Genomic DNA, 25,738 nt, shown 5'->3' with positions numbered 1-25,738 from the left:
GCAAGCCAGTTATTTCAAGCTGAAAACAATCAAGGCCCAAAAGACTCAGGGAGAAACTTTGATCTTTCCCCTTAGCTGAATTTAGAGAGAGGGCCTTACAGGAATAGAGCTATCGCCATAAATAACTAGAGTATGAACTAGGTGTGTAGACAGGGAGGAGCCAAGAAAAGTCTATTTGTTAAAATTCCTCTCTGTGTTCCATTGTCTGTACCTGGCCCAGCAAACATTTATTTACCGAACACTTGCTTTTCCATCTCCATGTCAATTGCCTTCCTCCCCAAATCTCTAGCCCCAAGGTCCTCTTTTGTCTTTAGCTGAAGATGCTATTTAAGGTGAAGGCTTCAGCCATTTTGACAAGTTACTCAGTTTTCCTGGGTCTGTCCCATGTATACACGCTATTAAATTTTGATTTTCTCCTGTCAATCTGTCTCATGTCAGTATGATTCTTTGAACCAGCCAGAAGAACCTAGAAAGGTAAAGGAAAATCTCTTCCTCCCTGACACCTCCAAGATTCTGAGCAACTGGAGAGGAGAGACCATACCTAGTTTGCTTAGTTTGGTTCCTCAGAGTCAAGCACCTTGCCTGATACATGGTAGATGACTGAAAAATCTGTTACAGCAGTGTTGGAAGAGGTCAAGAGGGTCTAACTGTTGGTTGCCTTGCGTGCTGCACCTGGGCAGTCAGAGGCTCCTCACCCCCTCCCCTGTCCTTGGAATGTATGTCCTGCCTGCAATTCCCATACTAGCGGCCATTTCAAGGACACAGCCTTGACAGAGTAAGGTGTTGTTGAAACCCTCTGGATTGAAATATGACTGACCCCAGTTAAGTCCTCTGTTAACTTTTAAGATTTTGGTGGGCTGGGGCAGAGATCTATTCATCTTGTGGCCGCCCAAGACAAGCCTCATATGTAAGTTGTCTTATTAAAACTGCCACCTACTGGGACTTCCCTGGTGGTCTAGTGGGTAAGACTCCACGCTCCCGATGCAGGGGGCCCGGGTTCTATCCCTGGTCCGGGAACTAGATCCCGCATGCACGCTGCAACTAAGAGTCCGCATGCTGCAGTGAAGATCCCAAGTGCCGCAACTAAGACCTGGCGCAGCCAAAATAAACAAATAAATATTAAAAAACAGAACTGCCACCTACCGAAAAAAAAAAAAAGGGACAGGGTGCCTGGGGCTTCTTGGATAAGGAGAGGATGGGGGAGAGCAGTAACTCCTCTAGGGAAGTCAGGGGCAGCCCCACAGATCCCACAGCACATAATAGGGGGCTTAAAGGCAAAGAGCACTGCAGTGCCCATGGGATGGGGAAGAGGCTACCTGGACCAGGCAGACCTTGTTGTTTGATCACAGGAACTGGCCCTGAATATGGGGGTGAGAGCAGGGGGCAAGCAGCAGGGACCCTCCCAGGTTCCTTCAGCAGAGGAGAGGGCACTGGGACCCCAGGGGCCGAGTCTAGGTGTCCTCCTCCCCCAGTTACCTGAGAGGGCCCAGCTCCTCCCCCCTTTCTCTCCGGCAAGCCCAGGCCCCAGGTGCCCTCCTCCTGGGGCACGCACAGGCCTGCTGATGAGCAGTGTCTGAGCCTGGGAGCAGGAACACCCGGGACTGCCCGCACCTCTTCCAGGCCCTTCATTCCTCCCATAGTAGGTTTTGGGGGCTGCAAGAGCAGCAGCTCACTGCTCCTTTCTGCCTCCTCAGCCGTGGATACCCATGACCGGCAGGCTGGGATACAATGAAGCTCAGCTGTGTTTGACTGGTTCCCAGCCCCCAGGGCTGCCCTTGACCTCTGCTCCCCACCACAGAGGCAGGGTGGGAGGGTGGTGTGGACTCAAGTTTGGGTGCCCACACGCAGGGCTGGAGAGCTGGGGCAAGCCACTTAGATGCTCTGAACCCAAACTGGCTGTCAAAGGAAAGGGAGCCCTGCTCTCTGCTGAGGCACCTCTGAACGAGACTCCAGGGCGTGATGCCAGTAGCCCTTCGTGTAGGACAACGACCACCCTGGTCCCCGGGTTGTTTTGAAACCTTGGGGGTGGCAGCATCTGCCATAACGCCACTGGAGCCCCCGCAGTCCGGGTGGACGTAGCAGAGCATGGGAATCAGCTGCATGGCTCTGGAGCGAGGCCACCTGGACTTCTGCCCGGGTCCCAGCTTCCTAGCTTTGTGCCCTTGGGCAAGTTATTTAACTCTCTGTTTCTCAGTTCATTTTCGTCGAAACTGGGACATGCCATTTGTTTTGAGGATTAAAGGAGGTAAAGTGCTCAGTACAGTGTCCCACACCTGGGAGGAGCTCAACAAATATTTTTACTCTTTTTCTCTCAAGGCGGAGGCTGGCTCTTCTGCCTCTAAGCTGTTGTGTTTTCTAATGATATTTGACAGAACTCTTCGGTGAAAGGGAAAGCCCAGGTCCAACTTGGTGGGGAGCTCAAGGCTGGGTGGGACCAGGCGGGAGGAGCCCTGGGGTCATGTCCTTCTTCGCAGAGGAGGATGCAAAGAGTCCCTACTATGGGTTTAGACTTCCCATCTTTGAAAGTTACCATCTGCTCCCGGGAGGGGCATTAGGTGTCCCTGTTCCCAGAAGGAACTGTTCCACCGAGGACACACATGGAGGGAAGGCCCAGGAGGCCCATCCTCACCCTCTGTCGTCAGTGGGGTCCATTCCCGGAGGGTGAGCCAAAGCTCAAAACCTGGGGCATCCCGGTCTCACGCTCCAGCAGACAGTGTGTCCTTGAAGGTGTCTGCCCGAGCCAAAAGCAGGGATGCCACCTCCATGTTAAAAGCCAGTGAGGGTGGCCTGGTTTCAATCCCTGGTTGGGGTACTGAGATCCTGCAAGCCACGCAGCATGGCCGAAAAACAAAAAACAAAAAACGGCAATGGCGGGGTGGCGGGGGGTGGTGCAGGGGGATTCCCTGAAGGCAGTGCCCGCTATTAGTAGGTTCCAGAAACACGCAGGGCGTTCCTGTAGCATACCTGGCCCAGCTCCTGTTCCCAGGAGGGCCCAGAGGGTGTCTTCATGAATGAGGCAGCACAGACAGGAGGCCTGAGCAGGTATGCAGTAGGGATTTGAGTTTTATTTGGAATCATTAAAAAAAAAAAATTCATAGCAGCATCGGTGGGGTCAGAAGGACCAGAGGGGATGAGGGGACAAGGGAGGCAGGTGATGGTGGTGGCGGCAGCATGGGAGGACCAGCCTGTGGGCAGCCAGGGGAGGACGTGGGGACCATGGGCAGCCCCATAGGTCACACTCCAGGACCAGACATTCCTTGTGCCAGGAGGGTTGGGGCTCCTCAGGGCCTCCAAGCTCACCTGCAGCCCTCTAATCTCCTCCACTCTTGGTCTGGGAGAGAGAGAGACTTTCACACACAGCTCTGGGGCCCCAGCCCTCAGTGGCCACCCTGGGTGGGGTGGGGACAGGTGTCATCTGTGCCCCTCTGCCCTGAGGGGGTCATCCATGAGGAGACCTCACACTCAGGCTCAGGGGCCTGCAGGTCAAGAGGCTCCCTTGAAGGCTCTGGGGCCCCAGGAGGGAAGCAACTTGCCCAGGGACCCCCCTGTAACGCCAGAAGCCCAGATCCTACCGCCTCAGCCACTTCCTCTTCCACTTTGGCAGCCTTGTCCTCCTGCGAGGGGGCAGGTTGCTGCAGGTCCTCCTGTGGGAAAGCAAAGGGGATGTGGGACCAGGTGGAGGGCACAGAGTCCCCAGCTCCTTGCATCCCGGGCCTTGTCACCCTGGCCTCAAAGATGAGCAGAGGCCCTCATCATCTTGTTCTATGTGGAGGTCTGGAGGTGAGGGAGGTATGAGGGCCAGACTGACCTTGGAGGTGATAGAGCCTCATGTAAGGATTCACAGCGGGGGCTCTGTCTGATGATGCCAAGGCCTTCTGGGGGTACCAAGTACCCCTGAGCCCAGCTTCACCCCCAAAAGCAGATGCTGAGTCACTGACAGTCCCTGGTTGGGCCTCCTCCATGAGGAAGCCCAGTGAGGTGGGGTGGGCAGTGGCCCCTGCAGCACTAGGCCTGACCCCACCCTCAGTGTTCCTGAATCACATGATCACATACCCTTATCCTCCTGTGACCCCAAAGAGCCCTAAGAGGAGGTGCATGTTATCACCATTCACATGGCGACCCTATGCCTAGATAGGCCAGGTATCCAGCTTAAGGCCTCAGAGGTCAAAGCAGTGAGGCTTGTAGGGATCAGGTCTGGCTTGCTCCAGGCCCAACCCTATCCCAGTAGCATGAGTGCCACCCTCTTTCCTTCTCCCTGCCTCCTGGATGGGCACTGGGCTCAGGCCGGTCTGGTTGGAACCTGCAGCGGTTATACCGTCCTCTCCCACTTCCTGTCTCCTTCTACCCACCTACACCCAGCCAGGCGCTTGCCTGAGATGGCGGCCTGCCTGGGGGTGGTCGTGTGAAGCTGGTAGGCTGGGCCAGACTGGGTGATCAGCTTGGACACTAGTCTCAGCTCCTACCTCTGGAGGGTCCTGCCACCTCTCTGTCCATGGGGCCATCCTGCCCCTTGGTGGACTGGGGCAGCCGGAGTTGGGGTAGGCTCTACAGGCAAAGGACAAGTGGCCGCCTACCTAGTCCTGCTGCCCCAAGGTGGGTGCGTGAGGCCAGCGGCATGAACGGTCAGACAGACTGGCAGTGCTGCATCCTTCTATGGTTCACTGGAGGGTGAGTCATGGTTTTTGGGTGTCACCAGGAAATGTCTTCCTTGGGGTAGCTCCAAGGGCTCACCAGCCCTCCTCCAAAGTCAGAGAAGAGTGCCCAGGCTTCTGCTCAGTAGTGCAGGGGCAGCCTGGCCCCATCCCAAGGCCTCTTTTGCTGGGGGATGGGGGAGGGAGGGGCCTGGGATCTCCTGGGGTACATTTGGGTCCTGCCCAGGGGCACTGATGATGATGATGTAGTCACCTCCCTTTGTCGGGTGCTCACCATGAGCAAGGCGAAGCTGCTTCATGGGGGCCATTTCCCTGCATCATCACAGCCCAGTGAAATGGATCCTCTCAGCCCCACCCTCCCCCCACCCCAGGCATTTTACAGCTGAAAAAAGGGAGGCCCCGGAGAGGTTGAGCAGCTTCCCAAGGTCACAGAGCTAGGACGAGGCAGAGCTGGGAACTAGGAGGAAGGGCACCTGCCTGTTCCTAGGATCTGGAGACCTTGTGCTGGCCCTGGAATCAGACGCCTTGGTGCTGCCCCCAGAGGCAGGGGCAGGGTGACCCCCTACCCTTCCACCCACCCACTCCCTGGAGCAGGGATTCTTAGTGCTGGGTGCCTGGGACTCTACCGGCCCCTCGGGGCCTGTGCCAGGTAGGAGAGCTTTCTAAAGCACAGCCTCGTACAGAGCTGAGACGGCACATCTCTGGAATAGGAAAACCTCCTGCCCACAATGCTCCCACCATGATCTCCCGCTCAGAGTCTCCCTTTCAGAGGATAGTCTCGGGACCCAGGCTGCCCAGAGAATTGCAGGCTCACTCAGACTAGCCATAGGACCTTGATTACCATATCTCTCTGGGCCTCATTTCCACACCCTGTCTCATGGGATTTCGGGCCAAAGAAATGAGTTAGTAGGTGTAAAATGCTTCAAGCAGAGTCTTTCTGTGGTGGGTTCTGGGACAGTTCTCCCAGCCAGCCTCCACCCCCTGGGAGTGCTCCCCTGCTCCTGTGCTCTCTGTTGCCCGGCGCGCGTGTATGCGCGCGCACACACACACACACACACACGGGCACACTCACACCAGGCACAAGCACGCACACACGCACGCTCACAAAGGTGGAGGCAGAGGGTGTGGTCAGAACCCTCACTGTTTTTCCGTCACCAGGGGGCGCTGCTTCCCTGCTCCTCCTTGGAGGAGGAGGCCCTGCCCAGCCAGGCCCGGAGGGAGGCTGGCGGTGACCTGGCAGCTCTGAGCTGGTGTCCACTGCCCGTGGGAGGCTGCCTGTCACCACTCGGGGCCTTCAGGACCCCGCTTTCGCTAGTGAAATGGGGTGTCTCCTAAATGCTGAGCACCATCAGGAGAATGCGGTTTTGAGCCTCATTCCAGTTGGGCCCCACACAGCTTCGCTCACAGGGGTGGTCGTGAGGATTCCAGGACTTAACGGATGTGACAACACCAAACACAGACCAGGGCCCCTGAGTCTCCATTCCCCTGTATGTCAGTGGGGTGATAATGCCTCCTCCCCAGCTGGCCTCCCTGAGGCCCAGGGGAAAGGATGGGACGGGTCTGAGGGCCAGGGCTGGGGACCAGGTCTCACCTTGTGCACCACTCTGGAGGTGATTGCGATGTTCTCTGCTTCCTCCACGGTCTTGGTGGCCACGGTGTTGACACTGGAGACCACGGCCTCGCTCACGGTGTTGGCGTGCTCCTTGGTCTTCTCAGCCACTGTGGGAGGAATCTGGCTGGCTTTGGCCCTGACCCCACCCCACCCGGGCCTGGCCTTCCCGTCAGGCCAGAGCAGCCCCTTTCCCAGGGCACTCAAAACTCTGGCTCTACTGGAGACCTTAGACTCTCCGCTTTCTGACTCCAGGGGAGCTCTGACGACGATGGGGGCAGCCCACCCTGGGTCTAGCCCCAGATTCTGGAGAAATCTGGGTCCGTGTACAGCAGGGGGGAAAGGAGGGGCCTGGGCTTGGGCCTTTAGCATCAGGGTGCGAAAGTCCCTGGACGTCCCAGCCTCCATGTCCCCGGGTCCTGGGGCTCCTTACCTGAGGTCACACTCTGCACAACACCTTCCTTGGTCTTGGCTCCTGTAGAGGAAGTGGAGGCGTCAGTCCAGTCCCACTCCTGGTGTTGGGAGGGGAGTGGGCCAGGCAAACACACCACAGAACAGCTGGACAAGCTGCAGGGTCAGTGGGAGGTAAGGATGGTGTCTGGGGGCCGGCCATCCTTTCAAAGGCCACTTCCTGCTGTGTCTGGAGGAAGGGGACGGATGGGAAGTGGACAGGACAGGATGGGGGGATGACAGAGACCAGGCCTGAGGTAGGGTCTGGACCTGACGTGGGTATGGCCTGGGCCTCGGAAGCAGCGCAGGACAGGGTCAACGAGAGCTGAGTCATCGGCTCAGCCTCTCTTCGGAAGGAGCTGACGGGGGTGGGGTGCACGGGAGGCCGGACAGGACACTGAGGGCTGGTCTCATCTCGCCTGACGCACCCCTTCCCTCTGGGCGGGGTGGGGACCTGTGGCCTGGCTGCTGAGCACCTGCTTGCTCAGTCCGCGGGGCTCCAGGCTCAGTGTGGCTTCTTACCCAAGTCAGGGGGCCTGTGGGTGATGCTGGGTGGGGGCGCTGGTGTGCGTTGGTGTGTGCATCTGTGTGCGCACAAACAGGTGTGTCTGAGGGCTAAGTGCCTCCCTTGCTGTCCTGTTCCAGAGGCCCCTGGGGCCCTGAGGAGACCCAAACAGACAATGGGGTGTGCGGGAGGGTGGCGGTCCTCCAGGGCTGGGAGACCCTGACTCAACTGCCAGATCCTCATCCCTCTCAAAATGCTTCCCAGGGGCTGGGGGATCCTCATCCCTCTCAAAATGCCTCCCAGGGGCTGGGGGATAAAGTCAGGCCCAGGTAACTGGGTGGCCACCAAGCTGCCCTGCCCTGCCACGCCCTGCCACGCCCAAACTCACCCACATACATGACACCCTCCTTGGTCTTCTCAGCAGCCTCTGTCACCCCCTGCTTGGTCTTCTCCACGGCGCCCACCACACCCTCCTTGGCGATTGAGAAGCCCTTCTTGAAGACGTCCATGGCTGTGCGCAGGGACAGGGTCCTGACTCCCCGGGCGAACTGTGAGTGGAGCTGGCTCGAGTGCTGCCGCAGCCGCTGTCCCTACTGCTGCCTCTTATTGACGCCAGTGAAATATTGATGATGCAGCAGCAGCTGATGGGAGCCCAGCCAGCCCAGGGGTGGGGGTGGGGAAGGAGGGAGGGAGGAAGCAGGCTCGCCCCCGCCCTTCTCCCAGGGTCCCTGAGCCCCTGCCGGCTCAACCCTCCCCTCCTGTCCCCTGCCCTCCCTGGAGGGGCCATAGAGGGCCGGACACATCCTTATCCATCACTGCCCTTCATTCATTTGCCGCCCTGCGCACCCACGGGGGCGGCCTTGACTGGGTGCTCCCGGGCCTGGGGTTGTTGTATCTGTGTACATCTGGGGCACAGAGGGGTCAGAGAGGGGGGCAGGCACAGAGAGGGGAGGTGCCTCTGTTACCAGCATCCAAGGTAGGGCAGGGGTCAGGACCAAGCAGGCCTGTCAGGCAAGAGTGGCCAACCTCCCAGACTGGCCTGGGCTACCCAACTTCTCACCAGCACCATGGATGCCCCCATCCTGGGGCTCGGGCAAGGCCAGGTGGAGGAGCTGAGCCACAAAGAGCTGACCCAGGCCCTGGCCCCAGCTACAGACTGTGCGACCCGAGGACAGCTCCTTTCTCCTTCTGAGCCTCCACCCGTCTGCTGGCTCCCACTGCCCAGTGGTGAGAGACGCTGAGTAGGCACGAGTGCCCCCCACTTCCTGGCCACCAGCATGGATGGGCAGCAGGTTCCCTGAGGCTGATCCGACCACTTCCTGCAGCCCCACCTCTGTGCTGGTGCGGTTCTCCTGATTCCCATGGGGACACGCGTGGTGGGGCCACATCCCCCCGTGTCTCCCACACCCCCAGTGTCCCGGACCCGAGTCCTCCCGGGGCACACAGGAACCGGCCTGCGTTGTTGGCTGCCCCTGTGGGGACCAGGCTGACGGTGAGGGGGGCCGGACGAGACTCACCGGGTGGGCCGGCCCAGGCCACTTCCTCTCTTTGTTGTCCCCGTGCTTTTTTTTTCCTTCTGAGACTTAACTTGAAGACAACGTCACCAGCGCTGGCAGTTTCTGGAGTCACCCACAGAGGCTGAGTCTGCCCCAAGCCAAGATGATCCTGACACTGCTGCTCGGCGTCGGGGGGCCCCTGGGCTGGGGGCTGCTGGGGGCCTGGGCCCAGGTCCCCAGTACCAGGTTCTCCGATCCACACAGCCCCAGGCCGCCTGGGGTCTGGAGGGCAGAGGCTGAGGACAGGGACCCCGTCAGACGGTAAGGAGGGCCTGGACCTGGGGGAGGAAGTGGTACAGGATCTGAGTCCCAGCTCAGCCAAAGCAGGGACTCTCTGGACTTCAGTTACCCATACGTGAAATGGGCTCATACTATCTACCTGCTGGACCAGCCGTGAGGCTGAATGAGGTGCTAGGTGGCAGGCTCCCCTTTAGGAGGCCACCCCCAGCCAGCCTGGACTGGGTACCCCAGGGCCCAGCCTAAGGACCACAGGAAGTTCCCCGCCTACCCATGGCAGGGAATGGGCCTGGAGGTTGGACAGGGTGGGAGCACTCTATGCCATTGACCACCAGGGTGCTGAGGGGCTGGGGTTCTGGAAGTTTCTAGCTGACCTGGGAGTGGCTCCTATTCTTCGAAGTAAGTCAGTCCTGAAAGCTGAGCCCAGTTGAGGCTGGCCCGGCCTAAGCCATAGAAGACAGATGCTCCTGGGGACTGGATTTGGATCTGAGTGCCCAGGGGGACTGGCACGGGCCCTCATCCTGGCCCTAACAGAGCCCTAACAGTCGAGCAGTGAGCAGACAGGGTGCCCTGCTCTATTTCAAGGACAAAAAGGAGCCTGTGGCATCCAGCGAGCTCTGCTTCAGCAGCCCTCTGGAAATGGGCGGAATGGTGTTATGACTAGACCAGGACACACTTTTCCAGTCTTCTTATGTGTCCAGGGCCAGGGATCCTCCTGCTGATAAAGTGCTGAGAATGTGGGTCCCTCCTCAGGGTGCCCCTCAATCAGAGCAGCAGGTGCCATTTATCGGACCCATCTCTGGGCTAGGCATCTTGCCAAGTGTTATCTCAATCCTCCTTACAGCCCCGGTTACAGAGGAGCCTGGGGCTCAGAGAGGCTAAGCAGCTGGCTAAGGTCACACAGCTGAGGAGAGCTAGAACCAGGATCTGAGTCTGACTCTAGAGATCATACTCCGGTCCCAGTCCCAGGGGTGCCTATTCCCCACTCTCCCTCTCCCCCCCGCCCCGCCCAAACCAGACTTGGTTGAGGGCATCTATAAGGATTTGGAGGGTGAGAGTGGCCAATTTACACTCACCCAGAGTCTCCCGTCTGGCTGGCCGAGGTTCACCGTCACGTGGGCCTGGCCCACACCTTCCTGGGGCAGTTCTCATACAGCTCTGACACTTCAAGGTGAATGTGTTTGTTAGACACTTGCCCGAAAGCAGATCTGACCAGGGAGAGGCAGGAGGGTGAGAGCAAGCGAGTGTGCACTGCCGCTAGGTGATGGAGGGGCGGGCCATGTGGGAGGAGAGGGGAGAAGTTGGGCCTGGAGAGACCGCCTTTCCTGCGCCATTCCCAGTTCTGCTCAGAGCTGGGAGGCGCACATGGCTCTTGGTGGGGGAACCCAGTCACCCAGCTCCGATTTCAGGACCAAGGATCCAGCCTTCCCTCCCCAAAGCCCCCAACTCCAAGCCCCTGTCTCTGGGTGGCCAGCCTCCCTCTGATGAAAGGGAGTATGAGGGGCCCAAGCGGCCAGGCAGGAGGTAGGAGATGCTTCTCTTCCTCCCCCACTCCCACCCCGGGGCTGTGGGGAGGGACTGCGTTCCATTAGCCCCAGGGAGGGCGGGTCTCCGGACTGCTCAAGGCCTGAGGGGGTCACTCAGCCATGGCCTGGTGGTCTCACTGTGCGCAGGTGTGTGCACAAGGGTACCCTGGCCCGGGAACGCCCGGGCAGGAGTCCCAAGCCCTGGTCCCAGGAACCTCCAGGGGGTTCCCAGCAGGCCTGATGGTCTCCTGCCTACAACCCAGAAGCTGCAGGCCCCACAGGTCAAGCCCAGGTTGTCGAGGCCTCCGGAGGGGCTGGTGAGAAAGGAAGGAAGCACCGCGTGGCTTCCTTAGGCTGATTGCTTCCCGTGTTCCTGCGAGGGGAGAGGCGGAAACGCAGCCCCAGCCCTGATCCTGCTATGGGGAAGGGGAGGCGAACAGGCTCTCCACAGTTAAGCAGGGGCGCCACACCACCCATGCCACCCGCCACGAGCCTGGCGGGCCCGCCCCCCTGGCTGCCAGAGCCAGGGCCCTGCCCTGCATTTGCCCCTCATATCTGTATCCAGGGCCTAGGGGCCAGGGTAGGCCCTGGACACAGACCCAGATAAGATGCTTTGTGGACTTCCCTGGTGGCGCAGTGTCTAAGACTCTGCGCTCCCAACGTAGGGCGCCCGGGTTCGATCCCTGGTCAGGGAACTAGATCCCACGTGCATGCCGCAGCTAAGAGTTCGTGTGCCGCAACTAAGGAGCCTAGGAGCCCCACCTAAGACCCGGCACAACCAAATAAATAAATTTAAAAGAAAAAAAAAGACGCTTTGAAAGGAGAAGCTCGAACAAAACAACGTGGTGCTGGATGCCAGGTCTCAGGATGGAGGAGGGACATGGTTGGTGCTTCCTAGGTCACCCAGGAGCCCATGGGGCTGGGCCCAGTGAGCCAGCAATGTGGGTATTTGGACTTTGTGGGGAAGAGGCTCTTTCCTTGATCCCAGGCTTTTGTGGGGCTGGGGAGAGCAGGAGGTTAGGATGTAGGTTCCTCAGACGCATGAGCGCTTCCCAGGCAGGACTGAGCCTGCTGAGGGGACTGAGCCAAGACCCAGGCAAGGTGCCCCATCTCCACATTGTTGTGACAGTACTGCAAGGTTGCCCCTGTTCTCTACACTTTACATGTTGTGAGGCTCAGAGGTGTGGGGTCGCCACCAGGGGCCACACAGCTCCTAAGTGATGGGTCAGGCCCACATTGGCTGGGCTGCAAATCCCAGGTGTCCTCAGTTCTGTCTCCCCTAAGAGGGGTGGGAGTGTAGGAGCCGCTCCTCCCAGCAGCCCAGCTGGCCCCGGTCACCAGCATCAGTGTCTCCACAAGGAGCATTTGCAACTTTTGCAGCTGGGAGCTTGTGGCCCAGAGGAGTCACGCATGTCTCTGGAGGTCACACAGGAGCAGAGTGGAGCCCAGACCGCCGGTCTCCGGGCCACAGCTGTACCTCCTGCACCTGTATCTGTTCTCCAAGGCACAGGGCCCTGAGCACTAACAGGGAAGAGCCCCACTGGCCTGAGCTATGCTCAGGGATGGACACCAAGTGGGCCTTGGGCTCCTCTGTGGCTCAGAGACCAAGCCCGGCAAACTTCTCCCATGGAGTCATCACAGTCACAGCCGCATCCAGGACCTCAGAGAGCCAGCATGCTAAGAACACAACTTCCTTCCACAGAAAGACTTAAAGGGCAGTCGGAGGTACGTTTTACTGGCTGGTTAAGAGGCACTTAAGTGTCCCAGTGGGCCATAGCAGCAGCACATTTATAATTCAGGAGGCTCAGGCTAACAGCCCTTTCCCTGCCGGAGGCTTTCTCTGCCTTCCTTATAGCCTTCCCCCACGGAGGGGCTGGGAGTGGGAGTCTTCTCCACATTTCCAGGACTGGAGGAAGGGGCTTGCTCAAGGTCACCCTGAGTCCAGGGACAGGGAAGGGAGGAGAGCCCAGGCCTCCCAGCTCCTGTTAGAAGCTCCAAGGGGGGCAGCAGACTCTTTCCTGCCTGGGGCAGGAGGGCATCAGAGGCCATGTCGGAGGCCCAGGACAGGCCCAAAGCAGGCTGGAGACCCTCACGCTCATTTCTAGGCTGGCACCTGCCTCTCAGGAGACCACTGGGAGATGAGAGTGCCAAGAGGGCCAGGGCCCAAGGCCAGGAGGCAGTGAGAACAATGGGGCACTTCAGCGAGCTGGGCCGGGGGCTCAGTGGACCAGCGAGAAACTGCCAAGAGCCGGAGGAAACCAAAGCAAAGGTCAGGAATGTTCCCAGGGCTTCTGGGCCAGCAGCCTGTACTGTGCCAAGGGAGGAGAGCGTGGGCAGGGAGAACAGCGGCTGCTGGAGCCTGAGGTTTGGGCAGGTCAGGAGAGAAAGTTCCCGGGCAGGAAGGGTGGGCGGCACCGCTTCCAGTTCTAGGAACCCGAGGTGGAAAGTCCCGGTCACTCCCTGCAGGCTGGCCCAGACCTGGTGCTCCCAGGGTACAGGCCTCCTGGACCCTCTGCAGCCGTTCAGAGGGCACCCGAGGAGCAGAACTTTGTTTACAGCGGGTGTTTCTCAGCCTTGCACTATTGACATTGCCAAATACACCTGGGGCGAATCCCCCTCTCCTCCCAACACACGCCCCGTTGAGAACAACTGGTTTACAGAAATACTTCTCTCTAGGTCTGAGCATGTTCCAGGAATTTCCATGGAGCCCAGGGCGAGGTGCGGGCTGCAGTCGCTGATCCTTGAAACAGCCTGTGCAGGTGGCCACCTTGCCCCCTGGCCCTAACCTCTGGGCCCAGCACTTTCACAGTCCCCTGTTTCTGTGTTGAGTGCACATCCTTTGCTTCCATCCTGATTTTCACATGTCCCTTTTACCATTTACTAGTCCCTCAGGGATGTACGGGTCTCTTCCGGGTCTCTGTTCCCACTGACTGGCCTGACAAATCTTGTGCCAATGTCCCACTGTTCTCTGGATTGATTTATTTTTTTTGGCCGCACCCGCACAGCTTGTGGGATCTTAGATCCCGGACTAGGTATTGAACCCGCACCCTTGGCATCGAAAGAGCAGAGTCTTAACCACTGGACCACCGGGGAATTCACGTCCCACTGTTTTCATTCCTTGGCATTAGAGTCAGTCATAACAGTTAGATGAGGAACTCCTCACTCGTTGTCTTCCAAGATGTTCTTACCTGTTCATCTGCATTTTCTCTTCCAGATGGAAATTATTTTATTTTTAAGTTTCGTTTTTATTAGTTATACACACACATAAGCAGGGCTTAGAAAACTCTGGCATGGTGGGTCAAATCTGGCTTCCCACCTGTTTTGTAAATAAAGTTTTATTAGAACGCAGCCATGCCCATTATTTACATCCTGTCAGTATCGGCTTTCCTGCTACAATGGCCAAATTGAGTAGATGTAACAGAGTCTGTATTCCTGGAAAGCCTATGCATCCTTTTTCCTCCCTGCACATTTTTGGTTTTCCCTGAAATAAACAATTGTCTTCGTTTTTTGTTTTAGTTTTTTTCCTTTTGCTTAGTTTTCTGTGTCTTTGTCACCATTCAATTCCAAACTCTCAGCCAGTTGTCCACATCTGCTCTCCACCTTCATTCCTGTCAGGTGTTTGACCACCTGTGTCTTCTTGGAGATGCCTCTCTCAGAGCCTCCAGCCGTGCTCCAGGCTGGACCATTCCTCGCTCGCCCCCTGCCTGTCATTGTTCTGGGGTCTCCCTTTACCTCGTTTCTGTGCTGGAACTCTGGTTTCCTGATGCCATGATTTCCTGTTTCTTGGTGTTCTCTCTTGTTTTGGTGGAGCATTTCTGGCACAGTGGTCCTCAATCCTGGGCTGTGCCTTAGAATGACCCAGAGAGCTTTAAAATGCAGAAGACCAGGCCTTATTCCCAGAGAATCTCCTTTAAGTGGCCTGGGGTGGGGCCTGTAGGCTCTTTTTTTTTTTTTCGTTGCGGAGCACAGGCTCTGGACGCGCAGGCTCAGCGGCCATGGCTCACGGGCCCAGCCGCTCCACGGCATGTGAGATCTTCCCGGACCAGGGCATGAACCCGTGTCCCCTGCATCGGCAGGCGGACTCTCAACCACTGCACCACCAGGGAAGCCCCAAGGCTCATATTTTTAAAGTGCGACAGGACGCTTCTGATGTGAAGGTTTGATGGCAAGGTTGCAAACCACTGCTCTAGTAGCTCCGTGATGAGGGTCCTGGGGAGGGAAATGCTTGGAAATCAGTCTGGCTTGTTGAAAATGTCTTAATTTTTTGCTCCTTAAATTGATAGTTAGGCTGGGTATAGGATTCTAAATTGGAAATAATTTTCCTTCAGTATTTTGAAGGTGATTCTCCACTATGTTTTAGTGTCTGGTACTGCTGTTGAGAGGTTCAAGGCTATTCTATTTACTGGTGTGTGTGTGTGTGCGTGTGTGTGTGTGTGTGTGTGCGTGTGTGTGTGTGGTGGGGAGGGGCTTGATTTTTTCCTCTGGAAAGTGTAGAATCATTCTCATTCCCAGAGTTCCAAAATTTCACAACCACGTGCTTTGCTGTGCGTTTATTTTCATTGTATTGTGGGTAACTGGTGGGCCCTTTGAATCTGAAATTCCATGTCCTTCTCTTCTGGACTATTCATTTGGTTGTTTTCATCAGTGATTCCCTCCCTCTGTTCTCTTTCTGGAACTCCTATTGTTTGGATGTTGGATTCCCAACACTGATCCTCTATTTTTCTGATCTTTTCTGTCCTATTTTCCATCTCTGTTTGCTCTTCTTTTAGGGAAATTTCTTTAACTTTACCCTTTAACTTTTCTATTAAATGTCTTTCGCATTTCTACCATCATAGTTTTAATTTCCAAGGGTTCTTTTTTGTTCTCTCAGTGTTCTGCCCCCATTTTTAAAGTGGCTTCCTTTTCTTGTTTCTGGAATGCAGTAAGTTCTCTTATCAGTCTGGGAATATTAATGCAAATTTTGGGGGAAAGGGCTTCCCTGGTGGCGCAGTGGTTGAGAGTCCGCCTGCCGATGCAGGGGACACGGGTTCGTGCCCCAGTCCGGGAAGATCCCACATGCCGTGGAGCGGCTGGGCCCGTGAGCCATGGCCGCTGAGCCTGCGCGTCCGGAGCCTGTGCTCCACAACGGGAGAGGCCACAACAGTGAGAGGCCCGTGTACCGCAAAAAAACCCAAAAACCAAAAAACTGGGGGGGAAGTTCTTTTCTCCCTGCACAGTCTGGTTTTCTTCAAGTTGATTTTCTTACATTTGCTCGTTTTGACCTCCCACTTTTGTAAGAGATTTTCCTCAGGGGTCATTCTTGGATGTCTGCCCGCTTAAGAGTAGAGAGGCTGGGAAGCTGATTGGAAGCTGGGTGGATGGGTGATCTGTTTTGTTACAGGATGTTCTGCTGGGCTAGTTCATTGGGGGAAACCCCTGGTGTCAGTGTCTTTAAGACTTTCCCCTCCAGTGGGGTCATTTTTCTGAGAAGCTTTTTCAGTCTGCTGCCAAGAGGGTAAAGGCCAGCTGCCAGGCTTCTGGGAGCCAAGTGGGAAGCCAGGCTGCGTGGTCTCAGCACTCAAAATAGATACAGTCACTCAATCCCCCTCAACTCACCCCACTGCCGTCCCCAGCAGTATCCCTGTGTGATGGTACGTGGTGGGCCTGGGGCAGAGATCAGCCCCAGAGAATTAAATCACAGCCTGAGAACCACTCAATCACCAAGGGCCCTGAACATCACCTCCCAACATCGCACAAATGTGGTCCTTTCTCCCGAAATCCACCACCATGGTCCAGTCAGTCCATGCTGCCATTATCTCCCACCTAGACCCCTGACACCACCACCTACATCTTGCCCCCTCCCATCCTTTCTGTACCCAGGAACCAGGGTGGCTCTTTCATGTCACCTCCCTGCTTAAGCTCCTCCACGGCTCCCCATGCCTTCGGGATGGAACCCTGTCCTCAGGGGGCACTCAAGGCCTCCATGGTCTGGCTTCTCCTTACCCCCATCGCCTCTCCTTGGCAGCCCTTTCCGTGCTCCCAGCCTCCGCAACTCAGTGGGGCCACATACCTCTGTCACAGCTCCCGGTGCTTCACCTCATTCCCTCCACGTAAGACGCAGCCTAATCATCCCTTCCTCCCCAAAGTCTCCCCAGGTCCTAGCACCTATCACGCCATCTGAGATCACCCACTCTCCCTTGGGACCCTGAAGAGAAGGTCTGAGCCTCCACACTGGCACTGAGCCGGAGCCCAGCACCCGCTCTCACCAGGTGCTCCATCGAACTGAGCCATGGAGGTCATTACCACTTGCAAGGCTGGACAGCTCTGCTCCAAGAGCTGACTGAGTGGGGAAGGGCCCTCTGACCTCTTGCTGAGTGCATCAGCTCTGCCACCAGATCTGTGAGCTGGGGCTCTGCCAGCAGTGAGCAGCCCTCCACCCTGGATGCAAGGCAGCACACGCTGGTGGAGGGCACAGGAGGCAGGGTGACCTCCCGGGTGTTCAGGATGCTGAGTGTGACCCCACACCACTCGTTACAACTTCAGCGTGGGTGGCCTTTTCCACAGAAGGAACTGCTCGGCCTGGCTGCCTTCCCCTACAACTGTTTGAAAGTCCATTTCCACAATGGCCATAATGGGGCACGACCAGAGCAGGCGCCCCCCCCGCAGCCTGGTCTCCGGTGAGGAAGGATGTGGGTGGTAATGGGAATGGGGCAGGCTGCCAGGGCCGCCAGAGCGGGCAGGACAGCAGTGTTCACTGAGCACTTGGGAAGAGCCAGGCACTTGATACTCCTTTGCCCACTTGGAGGAGAGTATTATGATCTCCATCGCGTAGATGGGAAACGAAAACTCCCTAAGTGCCTCACTCAAGGTCACACAACCAGAAAATGTGAAGGATTCGAACCCAGGACTCTCCAGCCCCGGCAGTGCCATGCTGCTTCCCTGGCACCAGGAGAAACAGAGAGATCCCTTCCTGACTCTGGTAGTAACTCTGTGACTGGGGGGGCTCCTGAGCCTCTCTGTGCTGACCCGGGAGTGAGGGGTGCTTCCTGGAAGGCCATGGAGCAGGTGCCCTTGCAGGCGGGGTCGGTGGAGCCTTTGCTCTGGAGCAGAGGAATGAATAACGCTGAGCACGCCCTTCTCAGGCTAATGGATTCCAGAAGCCCCCAGACTGGGGAGGCAGAGAGGCGGGGGCGGGGAAGGGGGGGCACTCGGCACTGGCTCCCTGCTGACCTCTAGGAAGTGGGGGGCCTGGGTGTGGCTCAGCAGCCCTCTCTTCTGGCTTGTTTTTTTCCAGTAACTGGTGTCCCTACCAGAAGTCCAGGCTGGTCACCTTCGTAGCTGCTTGCAAAACAGAGAAATTCCTCGTCCACTCGCAGCAGCCATGTCCACAAGGGGTTCCGGACTGCCAGAAAGTGAAAGTCATGTGAGTCGGGGTGCAGCAGGGTGGGCTATTCGTCCAGGCCCTGTGCCGGCTCACCCTAGAGTCGCTGAGCCAGCCGTCTTCCCGCAGGTACCGCGTGGCCCACAGGCCGGTGTACCAGGTCAAGCAGAAGGTGCTGGCCTCCGTGGCGTGGAGGTGCTGCCCGGGCTTTGTGGGACCCGACTGCCAGCACCACGGTAGGGTTCCCTGTGATCCCCCTTCCCCCTTGACCTCTGACCCCAGAGGTCATGTAGCCCCTCTGACCTCTGGAGTCAACATCTGATGCTTCTCTGCAGATCCCAGGGCGATCCCTGAGCCTGAAGATCCAGGTGATAGCCTCCAGGAGCCTTGGGATGGGCCAGTTGACTTTGAACCTGGTATGCTGCTTTCCTGGAAGGCACAGGAGGGACAGGCGGGAAAAAAGAACCCATGTGCCCAGGGCTCTTCTCCTCTGATTGGGCAGTGCCATTTCAGGGAAGCTATGTCCCCAGAATCAGCAGGGGTCCCTCTGTGGCCCTGTGCCACCCTGCCCCCACACCAAGGCAGCCAGGTTCCAGGGCCCTCAGTGACTTGCCTGCTGGCCAAGCACACGCACCCTTTCCCTTGACCCCATTTTCTGGGAAGGACAGCTTCATCCGGCACCCTCCTTGCCCCCTGAACTGCATAAGCTCCCATGTCCTGGGAGAAGCCTCCCCACAGCCCCCCTAACCAAGGCCAGGAAGTCATGCTGTCCCTGGTGATGATCAGCACAGCAGAACCACCAAGTGACACCATCTGTGAGGCTTTCAAGGCAGGGCCATAGTTGGGATGGGGAATAAGTTTCATCATGTGGTGAACTCCTATCTATTGACAAGGGCTGACTAGAATGATGTCGAGAAGCCGTGCCCCTGTGACTGAGGAGGAAAGTGTGCCACGGTGGATTAGTCATGTCTGCTGTGGGTTTAGGGGGCAGGGTGAGGGCTCACCTGCCGTGCATTTGCCCTTCTGGAGTTAAAGGCTTCTAAGCTCCTGCTCAGAGGACATCAGGACACAGCTCCCTGTTTCAGTCCCCAAATTTCCTCTCTGCACCTCATGTTCTGCCCAGGCCTGGGAAGTTAGACACTTCTGTCTCATGTGTATTCAGGCCACCGGGATGCAGAGATCATCAACATGGTGGAACAGCAGGAACGCCGGCTGGGAGATCTCCAGAATGACATTCACCAGGCGGCAGACAGCCTCCCAAGCCTATGGAAGGCCCTGGCAAGCAACCTCACAGTGGCAATAACTGAGGCAAATCAGACAGAGCTTGGTGAGTGACAGGTTCCATGGGCTGAGGAAGAGCCCAGTCACATCCTAGGGGATGAGTGGGAGGGGAAGCAGGAAGGCCCATACCTCAGAGCCCCTCCCCTCAGTCGCTCCCTGGGGAGGCTGTCTGCCCCCGAAGGGCTTGTGTAAACACGTGCATCTGTTGTAGAGTTTCCCGGCAGATCCTTGGAGCAAGTGCTACTGCCCCACATCAACACCTTCCTGCAAGGACATCTCAGCCCCATGTGGAGAAGCTTCAACCAAAGCCTGCACAGCCTCTCCCAGGTCATAAGAAACTTATCTCTTGATGTGGAGGCCAACCGACAGGCCCTCAAGAGGGTCCAGGAGAGCTCTGTGGCCAGAGCTGACTTCCAGGATCTTGGTGCCAAATTTGAGACCAAGGTCCAGGAGAACACCCAGAGGGTGGGCCAGCTACGGCAGGATGTGGAGGGCCACCTGCATGCCCAGCACCTGTCCCTGCACCAGTCCCTCTTGGAGGTCCAGGCTGATGTGAACACCAAGTTGAAGAAGCTCCTTAAGGCCCAGGAGTCCCCGGGGGTCAATGGCAGCCTGGTCCTGGTGGCAGCAGGGGCAGCAGCGAGGCCGGAGCCAGAGAGCCTGCAGGCCAGGCTGGGTCAGCTGCAGAGGAACCTCTCTGCACTGCATGTGACCACTGCCCACAGGGAAGAGGAGCTACAGAGCACCCTCGCAGACATGAAGGCCACCCTGGCCCAGCACGTGGATGAGATCAAGGAGCTGTATTTGGAATCCGATGACACCTACGAACAGATCAGCAAGGTAGAGCGGCAGGTGCAGGAGCTTCAGGTGAACCACACGGCGCTGCGCGAGCTGCGGGTGATCCTGATGGAGAAGTCACTGATCATGGAGGAGAACAAGGAGGACATGGAGCGGCAGCTCCTGGAGCTCAACCTCACCCTCCAGCACCTGCAGGGCGGCCACGCAGACCTCATCAAGTACGTCAAGGACTGCAACTGCCAGAAACTCTACTTTGACCTGGATGTCATCCGGGAGGGCCAGCGGGACACCACGCGTGCCCTGGAAGAGACCCAGGTGAGCCTGGACGAGCGGCGCCAGCGGGACGGCTCCTCTCTGCAGGCCCTGAGCAGCACGGTGGCCACCCTGTCGCTGGCGGTGGAGGCGCACCAGGCGGCGGCTGAGCGGGCGCGGGCCGACGCGGCACGGCTCCGGAGTCAGCTGCGCACGCTGGGCAGCGAGGTGAGCGCGCTGCGGGCCGCCGAGGCCGAGATGCGACGCGAGATCCGCCGGCTTCACGGCTCCTTCGCGGCCCTGCTGGAGGACGCGCTGCGGCACGAGGCTGTGCTGGCCGCCCTCTTCGGGGAGGAGGTGATGGAAGACATGTCCGAGGAGGCGCCCGGCCCGCTGCCCCTGCGCTACGAGCAGATCCGCACCGCCCTGCTGGATGCGGCCAGCGGGCTGCAGGAGCAGGCCCTCGGCTGGGACGCGCTGGCCGCCCGGGTGACAGCCCTGGAACGGGCCTCGGGGACCAGCGGGCAGGCCGAGCGCCTGGAGCCCAATCGGGATGCGTCGCCAGCGGCGGCCGGCGGGCCGGATCTGGCTGGGCTAGCGCGGGAGCTCCAGCGCCTGAAGTCCCACATGGAGAGCGTGGGCCGGTGCTGCGAGGCTTCCTGGGCCTCCTCCTTCAACAGCTCCCTCGAGGGCCTTCGCGGGGAGCTCTCCACCACCGAGCACGGCTTGCAGCGGCACCAGCGCCTCTTCCACAGTCTCTTTGGGAACTTTCAAGAACTCTTGGTAGCCAACGTCAGCCTGGACCTGGGGAAGCTGCAGGCCGTACTGAGCAGGAAAGGGAAGAAGCAGCAGAAAGGTCTGGAAGCTCTCAGGAGGAGGGAACAGAAGCAAGTGGAGTCTTTGGAGGATGCGCATGTCAAAGGGCCGGTGCTCTGGGACGCAGGTGAGTTGCCCAGCCTGGGAAGGAGGCTGGGGGAGTCTAAGACTGTGCTCTCTGCCAACAGCGCTTCTGCCTCAGAGGGGGCCGTGGTGAAAGAGAGCAGGATGACCGTCAGTCACCACTACTCAGGACTGGCTTTGCCCTTAACCCGCCTTCTATTTAGGACAAGGGAGGGGCCCCTTAAGCCACCTGGAGTATTAGGAGGTAGAAGTCACATGACTGAACTGTCAGTGAGCAGGCAGAGCCCCACCACGGAGATGCTTGAGGCTCATATATACACCAGTGGTTGCCTGCCACTCTTAACTGTAGAGCAGGGAGGGGGGATACCTCTCTTTCCTCCATAACGACACCCTCAAATCCCTCCAGCTCAGCTCTTTGCCCGACCCCGCTTCACCCCCCATGTTTCTTTAAGCTTTCCCCTGTATACAAGTGAGTGTGTGGATAGGGGCCGGTGTCCTCTGCCATGGGCAGCACCCCAAAAGAGGTGAATATAGGGGAAAGCCTCAGGCCCCCAAAGGAGCTCATTCTGCTAACATAGTGGACCCATGCTGCTGCTCTGAGCCAGGCCCCCCCACCCACAATGCCTTTCTTGGGCTTTGCCATGTTGAATTATCACAACAGCTCAATGATGCGTTATCACTGCTGCCATCTTACCTGAAACAGGGTTAGTCAGGCAACTGTCCTGCTCACACATCTAGTAAGCGGCATAGAGGAACCCAGTCTGCCTGTCTCTAGGGAGCTGGCTCTTCGCCTGTGAAAGGCCCTTGACTGGCCCCTGCAGGGCCCTGGGAAGCTGCCTCTGAGGCTGAAGGGATGAGCAGCTAGCCTTCCCAGCCCCTCCCTGAGTATGGCCCTGGAAAGTGGACCCCTACACTCTGTGCCTCAAGTGACTCTACCCTGCCAGAGAGGCTGGCCTTGGAGCTACAGCCGCCTCCTCACGCAGACCTGGGGCTAAGTACAAGGCCGCCATCTGGGCCGTCTATATCCTCGTGTAGCCTGGCATGTGGGCAGCCCGAGGCATTGCTGAGGATCCCACCGCGAGCCTGCCCTGCTCCCACTCACTCCTCACTATGGCCCTGCAGGCCAGTGTCTCCCTGGGAGCAGTGGACATAGCACAGGCTCTAGCACCACTTACGTGTCTCCATTTCTTCCTCTGTAAAATGGAGAACCACTACCTTTATCAAAGGGTTGTCAGGAAGACTAGCAGATACATTTACCAAAAACCTAGCACAAGGCTTAACATTTAGTAGAAACCAGTCAATGTTTTCCCATTTCTCCAGCATTTTCAGGGCTGAGGCTGTATCTACCTACACTCTTACATCTTTTTCTCCCTTGTGAGTGGTGCAAGGCCTCAACTGCCTGATAGTTTAGGTATCTGGGTTTACCACTGCAATATTTTGTTGCTTAAAAAATTTTTTTTCCTTAAAAGTAAAAATCCCCCCTTATTTGTCTTATGGGAAGGCCAAAGGGCTTGACTCCGTGCCCTGCAGGGAAGACCACTCTCAGTCCGCCTGCTGGCAAATCAGTGAAGCACAACCCTTCCACCAAGGAGCACGTCGGGCCACTGGCTGGCCGGGCGCTCCACAGAGGGCGCGCTAGGCCGGCCTTGCTTCGGCGGGGTGAGCGCGCCACCTCCTGGGTGCTGGGGTAACTGCAGAGCCAGTCTTTCTCACACAGATGGGAAAGCTATTCTGAACTAATTCTCAGAAAATCTTCCAGAACTAGAGAAAAGCAAAATTTTGTCATTCACGAGGATGCTGTTGGACCGGGAGCCAAAGAGTGGGGGCTCTAGTTCTGGGACCTAGGTCACTAACTGCTATGCAAATTGCTCCTCTTTTAGGCCTTGGTTTCATCCCCTGAGAAGTGGGGAGCTTGGTCTCAACAGAGAGGGGTGTGTGTGTGTGGGGGCACAGAGAGCCCACAGCTTGAGGGAGCAACAAGGGAGCATGTGAGGAACATGGCCTCATCAGTGCCGAGGCCAGGGTCGTGGCCGGAGCCCAGCAGGACTCAGCCTTCCCATCCCATCTCCTGGCCAGGCAGCCCGGCTGGCTCCTTCCTCTACACTGAGCGGCTTCTCTCGCTCCAGGCCTCTGCATGGGCCTGGCGGGCCGCTCGCCTGTGTTCTCTGTTTCATCCTCCTTAGATTGGCTAAAGTGCTTCAAATGGGAAGAGCACCAGAAGTCAGGAGATCCACAGCTCCCAGCTTGGTCATGTGTGTCGTCTGGGGCAAGCTTTCCCTTTCTGGGCCTGTTTCCCCCTCTGTAATCCCGGGGCTCTGAGCAACATTTTGAAAACATTAAAATGACCAGCTTGAAAAGACCTTTCTTCCCTGGTCCCACCTGCTTTTTCCTTCTCTCTCTAGGGTCCTGTGCTAAACATCCAGTAGCAGCTACCCTTCATTCCTTAATTATCTCACCAGGGTTAGCATTACTACTTTGCAGATAGGTAATATTTTCTCTCTTTCCCCTGGTATCTCAAGGTCCCTAGCAGGTGGCAGGAATCTGGGAGTCAGAGACCTGGGTTCCAGTCCCAGCCTGCCACTGATAATCCATCTAGCCTTAGATGCCAGTTAACCATGCAAGACTCCAAGTCTCCTCAACCAGCGTACTTATCTCTCAAGGATGTTGGAAAGAGGGATCAAACAAGAAAGTGCTTTGTTAAAATGTACACCGGTAGAGACAACAGACTTGTATTTTCCTTTCTCTCAACTAATGAAATACTGAGAATTGGCCAGTTAGCTCCCAAGATACATTGCTATTAGGAATATCTGGGTTATCTAGAAATGGGACCTATTTCTAATGTTAAGAAGGCGAGGAAGGCAGGTATAATTTTCCACCCGAGGGAGTGAGGGGCTGAGTCACTAACACTTTCCTCCTGCATTCCAGGCTCCCCTGTGGCCTTCTACGCCGGCTTTTCAGAAGCGACAGATGCTCTGCAGACAGTGAAGTTCAACACTACTTACATCAACATCGGCAGCAGCTACTTCCCTGAGCACGGCTATTTTCGAGCCTGTGAGCGTGGGGTCTATCTTTTTGCAGTGAGCATTGAATTCGGCCCAGGGCCAGGCACCGGGCAGCTGGTGTTTGGAGGTCACCGTCGGACCCCTGTCTATACCACTGAGGAGCAGAGGGGTGGGAGCCCAGCAACGACCTTTGCCATGGCTGAGCTGCAAAAGGGTGAGAGAGTATGGTTTGAGCTAACCCAGGGATCAATAATGAAGAGAAGCCCTCCAGGCACTGCATTCGGGGGCTTCCTGATATTCAAGACCTGAGTACCAGGCACAGCTCTGACCAGACATTGTGGACTTATCCAGCTCACTCTGGCCTGGGGCTCAGGCCAGGGTTGGTCTGGAGACCATGCAGTTGGTCTAGCTCTTCCCTGGAAACCTTCTGCAAAGACAACGTGGTATTTGTGGCCTCCCTCTAGACGCACTGGGTCTGGCTGTTTCTTAACGATGAGAAGGACTGGAATGCTTCTCTCAGGGCAGGACTTGGTCCGGGTACATGCGAACCTTGGGTTGGCGTGCCTTCCGAGGCAGCATGGCTTGGATTCCAGCTGTTGGCCGTACCCTGTGTTCTATAGCTTCTTTGGTGTTTTGCTCCTCCTGTGGTTGGAAACTTCCATATAACACTTTAAACCTTTCTCCTGCTTCCTCTTCTCCTTCATCTTAAGCTAGAAAATCATTCTTTCCTAGAAAGAATATGTTTAAATGGAAGTGACATTTTGGACAATACTGGAAGCCAGTCTCCACCCACTGCGGGGCAGTAGGAGAAAACCAACCTGTTTTGGTATCTGTCAGTCAAAAATGGAGACAAAGACCTGGTTGAGCTAACCAAGGGAAACAAACTTAGTATCTTTTCCTTAGTTTCAGTCCTTCCTTGAATTTATCTGTAACTTTACTTCTTTTTCTCCTTGCCTCATGCAGGGTAAAGGCCAAGACTTGCCAAACACGAACTAAAATGTGTATAGCCTTCACCTGTTTTGCTTCCTCCAATAGCTTATGACCACCGTAGTTCTTATTAGCATTTCTAACCAGGAAGGGAGCTGAGGGAAGAGAAGGAAGACTAAAAATCTCCCTCAACAATGATCAACTTTGGAATAAAGTGAAGTCCTTCAGATCTCTGCCTGGTTTGCAGAGCAAACCAGGATGCCGAGCAAAAGGATTTGGTAAAGTAGGTAGAAATTTGGGACAAAATAAAACTATTTGGTATGTGATTTTCATTACTCCAGGCCACATGTGACTTCACAATTCCAGTTAATCCTACATAAAACACTCAGAGGCTTCCACAGTATCCACAAGAATACTGGATTAGACAGTACAGCTTAGAGTGTGGTTATTCCTACAATATCAGTATGTGGTTTTCAAAAAATTACAGGTCCTGACACAAACAGGCTTGAGAAAGCAGTCATCTACTTGTCAGGAAACATTTTTATTTTGGTAGTAGGTATTCAGTATTTGTTGAATATACCTCTCTCCATAAGAAAATCAGATTGGTCTGGGTGACAAGAAAGGACAGAGTTGGTTGTCAGGGTTCCCAGCCCTTCTCATTGTTTCCCTGGGCTCATGGATTC

General features: G+C 56.7%; 2 protein-coding genes across 2 annotated transcripts; one reads left to right on the top strand and one right to left on the bottom strand.

Moving 5' to 3' along the window:
- Window positions 1-3,045: 3,045 nt before the first annotated feature.
- SNCG (synuclein gamma) lies at window positions 3,046-7,725 on the bottom strand (the record flags this gene model as incomplete). The annotated part of the gene is made up of 5 exons (XM_079713500.1): window positions 3,046-3,331; window positions 3,573-3,644; window positions 6,244-6,371; window positions 6,695-6,736; window positions 7,605-7,725. 5 exons carry the CDS (start codon window positions 7,723-7,725, stop codon window positions 3,311-3,313), a joined length of 384 nt encoding a protein of 127 aa, XP_079569626.1. The 3' UTR covers window positions 3,046-3,310.
- Window positions 7,726-8,875: 1,150 nt separating this feature from the next.
- Window positions 8,876-25,349, top strand: MMRN2 (multimerin 2; the record flags this gene model as incomplete). Its single annotated transcript, XM_079715775.1, has 7 exons — window positions 8,876-9,033; window positions 17,809-17,937; window positions 18,025-18,131; window positions 18,231-18,311; window positions 19,058-19,222; window positions 19,388-21,169; window positions 24,052-25,349. 7 exons carry the CDS (start codon window positions 8,876-8,878, stop codon window positions 24,435-24,437), a joined length of 2,808 nt encoding a protein of 935 aa, XP_079571901.1. The 3' UTR covers window positions 24,438-25,349.
- Window positions 25,350-25,738: the final 389 nt, after the last annotated feature.

This window comes from Hyperoodon ampullatus (assembly GCF_949752795.1).
Source record: "Hyperoodon ampullatus genome assembly, chromosome: 1".
NCBI lineage: Eukaryota > Metazoa > Chordata > Mammalia > Artiodactyla > Ziphiidae > Hyperoodon > Hyperoodon ampullatus.
This window is presented reverse-complemented; position numbering and strand designations above follow the sequence as displayed.